At 44.3% G+C, this 4,075-nt stretch overlaps 1 protein-coding gene across 1 annotated transcript; it reads left to right on the top strand.

Moving 5' to 3' along the window:
* The first annotated feature begins 491 nt into the window (after positions 1 to 491).
* Positions 492 to 3,536, top strand: LOC311121337 (ADP-ribosylation factor-like protein 4A). Its single transcript, XM_084195839.1, has 2 exons — positions 492 to 522; positions 1,253 to 3,536. The coding sequence occupies exon 2, from the start codon at positions 1,368 to 1,370 to the stop codon at positions 1,980 to 1,982; it is 615 nt and encodes a 204-aa protein (XP_084051965.1). The 5' UTR covers positions 492 to 522; positions 1,253 to 1,367; the 3' UTR covers positions 1,983 to 3,536.
* The last annotated feature ends 539 nt before the right edge of the window (positions 3,537 to 4,075 follow it).

Genomic DNA, 4,075 nt, shown 5'->3' with positions numbered 1-4,075 from the left:
CCGCACATAGCACAGATCTGATCTAATTATAAAATAATTTAAAAATCGTCATACATTGGCCCTATCTTTATTTAAAAATACAAAGTTAGGCAGGACACATCTTTAAAAATATATCTAGATCTTCATATTCTTCATATTCGTGACGTTTCTTGCAATTAAAGAAACTTGAAAGTGAAAACTGAGCAACTTTCTATCACCAGCCACACAAGTGTAGCCTATAGATGAGTTCCAGATAAGAGACAGACACGGCTCTCCACCAATCGGACAAGTAGAAAACGGTCCACCAATCGGACAAGGAGAAAATGGAGCGCTCTGGGACGTCAGCCAACCAGAGCTCACGCTAGAAACATCCTAGGTTGAACCCGTGGTGCGGGAATGGAATTTAGAGGGAGTCAGTCTACTTTTATCTTTCAGTAGTGGTGTGGAGGTGATAGTGTGAGGAAGAGAGAGGAGATCATAAAGGATACCCTGCAACGATTTCGTTTTCACGTTTTGGGAAATCCAAATGCCTACATCACAAAGGTAGGTGTGCATTATTTTGTCTATGCATAGAGAATATGCACAGAGGTTACGCACAGTACAATATGTGGCATAAATTAGCCTATACCCAAACCATCGTCGCCAGTTTTTCATGACAGTTTGCATTGGATGTCTACCTAGACTGCCTGTTCCTGCGTGCAAGATGATTGAGTAGCAAACTAGCATAGCCTACTAATATATCAGAGCATTCGATTCATAGTTTTTTTTTTTCATAGCACTTGTTGGCATAACACCTCTGTCTGCCAAGCCATTTGTTTTGCCATTAGTGGTAGCAGACTGATGCCATTCCACGCTCTTGCGCTAACAGCAACGATCATCAACCCGAAGACAGTTAAATTTGGATTTTGGTTGGGAGCGCGCCGGCATACTTGTCATTTAATATCGATAGCCTACTGCCTCTGAATGGGAATTAGCATATGAAATCCACCGAGCTCCGAGCGCTGCTCTAGACGCTACATGTGCAAATAGGCTCCTCTCATTCATATCCTATGTCCCGAAATATTAAAGATGGAAAAGGCTTAAGAATAAGAGAGGGGGGGGATGAGCGAGTATATTCACTTACAATGAGAAAGGAGAAAAATTGTCTATAGGCCTAGGCTATATTCACTTACAGTTGAAAGCCCCTCCAATTGTAAAGCAATAGACTGCTGTTCTTGTTGGTTGAGTGCTTTTCACAGCTGCTTACATTGTATTCTCTCTCCTTTATTTCCAGGTAAATGCTGCACCACAGCCCCCTCTGAAGGGAATGAGAAGCGTTGTGATTATTTGTTGATGCAGCAGCAGCACGACGCTCCCCTGTCTGTCTCCCTCAAAACGTGAGTAACAAGATGGGGAATGGATTATCAGACCAGATCTTCCCCAGCCTTCCTTCCTTCCAGGCCCTCCATATTGTCATCCTGGGTCTGGACTGCGCCGGGAAGACCACTGTCCTCTACCGCCTTCGCTTCAACGAGTTTGTGAACACGGTCCCCACTAAGGGATTCAACACGGAGAAGATCAAAGTGTCCCTGAGCGCCGGCGGAAAGTCCTGGCGGAAAGCGGCGTTCCACTTCTGGGACGTGGGTGGTCAGGAGAAGCTCCGCCCCCTGTGGCGCTCGTACACGCGGTGTGCCGACGGCATCGTGTTCGTGGTGGATTCTGTCGACACTGAGCGCCTAGAGGAAGCCAAGACTGAGCTCCATAAGATCACGAGGTTAGCGGAGAACCAGGGGGTGCCGGTTCTAGTGGTGGCCAACAAGCAGGACCTGAGGAACTCTCTGCCGCTTCACGAGATGGAGCGCTCGCTGGCGCTAGGGGAGCTGGGTAATGGAACGCCCTGGCACCTGCAGCCCGCCTGCGCCATCATAGGGGAGGGGCTACAGGAAGGTCTGGAGAAGCTCCACGCCATGATCATCAAACGGAAGAAGACGCAGAAAGCTCAACAGAAGAAGAAGAAGAGATGATCTGAATAGTCGCACACACAACCGCCATCTTGTTGGAGCTACACAAGGACTTAACGTGAGATAACAATGGTGGTGGATGGGGACTCAACTGTTGTGGTGTTAACCATGAGCAGGGCACGTGGTGTTGACTGTGGCAAGATGTACTACAGTACCCATAATGCTCAGTGTCTCGTGGAGCTCTCAGTGACGGGTCAGCTGCTAGCCTGTCTGTTGGCTGAGTTGTATGAGTCATATGGAATGGGACTAAGTGTGTTCAGGGCTGTGTCGGGCTGTTGTCACTATGTCCTCACTGGAACTGATGGAATATATTTTTTTGCACCATAGCATGGACTTTGGATGGCAATTGTCCTGGCTGGCACAGCATCACGGGACAGTGGACACTAATGTCTCTTTAAATTAAGTGTTATGCTATACCATGAGTCACACAGGGCTTCTCTGAGACAGAACAATCAAAACACTGAAGTGTCAGAAGTCAAATGTACACTTGAATGTATTCTGTCTATACTCTCAAGTGTTACAAAAATATGTAGCCTACTGTTCAATCAGTTTGAAGCATGAAAACACAATGAAATTATAGGTTTACCAAAGCCTTTGTTGACAATGAGATTACATGTGGAAAACACAAAGGACAATCAAGTTGCAGACAGGCACTTGTGTTAGTGTGACCTCTGAAAGTTAGTCTTTACAATCAAAGTCAGTATTTTGTCTCCATGTTGCTCAATGGCAGTCTAGAGGGTCTAGATAGTTCAGCATAAGCTCGATGATTCACTGAGAAGAGTACACAGATGGATGTTTTTAAACATTAGTGTAACAACATTTTAGAGTTTCATCAGGGATAAATGATAAGAATCTACAGCAGTTAGGCTATTTAATGTGACTATCATTTGGGTTAGGTGGGAGGTGGGGGTAAACACAGCTGTTAGTGTCAGGCAGGATGGTTGTCTTGTGTAATTCTGTTGATTGATAGGCTGTTGGATCAGCATACTCTGAATATTCCTTCCTGACTTGGCTAGCTGTCTGATCTGGACCCTGTACTCCAAAAGTGTCAGGCTTCTGTCAGATCCAGGCCTAGTACCTGCCTAAAACTTTGGGTGCGTTCCAGATACACTCATTCTACTTAGGTCCTTGCAGTTTATAGGATCGTTATCATGTTGATGTGGTTCCTGAGACATTAAATAGTTATCCAGATGATATAAAGATAATCTGATCTCAGACCTGTGCAGAGTTTGTGTACCTGGAACGCACCCATGGACTTCCATGTTGATAGAGACAGTCAAATAAATGCACTTTATTGGTCCGTTTTCTGACCTTAGAACTTCCATCATCAGATTTTTGTTTGAGGTTTATTATGATACTTAAAGAAGTGAAATATTGATATTGCTTCGAAGGAAGCGTTAAATAAAAATAAATTTAAAAAATGTTACGCTGTTACCACATTGGAATGTCAGTTATGTCCCCCTGTTTACTCTCTGTGTGTGAGGGGGAGGGGCGCTCATATTTATGTTTGTTTGTATAAATGTGTTCACCTTGAATAAAGCAACAATTAAACACTAACATGATATCGCACAAAATAATTAATAGACATTGGGCAACAGTTTTGTGAATACTATTTTCAGAGGAAGAATATTGAAGTTACACTTCTATCGTAGCTTATCAGCTGTTATGCATCGGATGTTGGGGGCAGATAAAATGGCGAATCACTGATATTTGCTCATGAAATAGGTTCCCACCCTCATGTTCAGTGTAGAAATGAAGAATAACAAACTAGAGCGGATGCACTGCAATCCAATCAGAGTCAAGTGCTTTCATTACACCGTCTACTTTACTCTTCTCATACAGACACACTATTTCACCCTTCACCAACCTGATCTCACTGCCCACGCCCCAAACCCCCTGAATTCAGTGGTGAAACTAATTCAGGTTCAACAGCTACTCTCACTGTTAGCTAGAAGTGAGACTGGTGTTCTGAGGCTCATGAATATTCCAGAGAAACACTGAGGGGAAAAGCATGATATGCATAATGTAACAGGGAACAGGGTCCTAGCGGTGGGATTTTTGAGCTGGGCACAGAACTACAACTCTGATACTGGTGC

Source organism: Coregonus lavaretus, assembly GCF_964263955.1.
Source record: "Coregonus lavaretus genome assembly, contig: HAP1_SCAFFOLD_3544, whole genome shotgun sequence".
Classification (NCBI taxonomy): domain Eukaryota; kingdom Metazoa; phylum Chordata; class Actinopteri; order Salmoniformes; family Salmonidae; genus Coregonus; species Coregonus lavaretus.
Note: the sequence above shows the minus strand (reverse complement) of the source record. Positions and strands in the feature narration are given on the sequence as shown.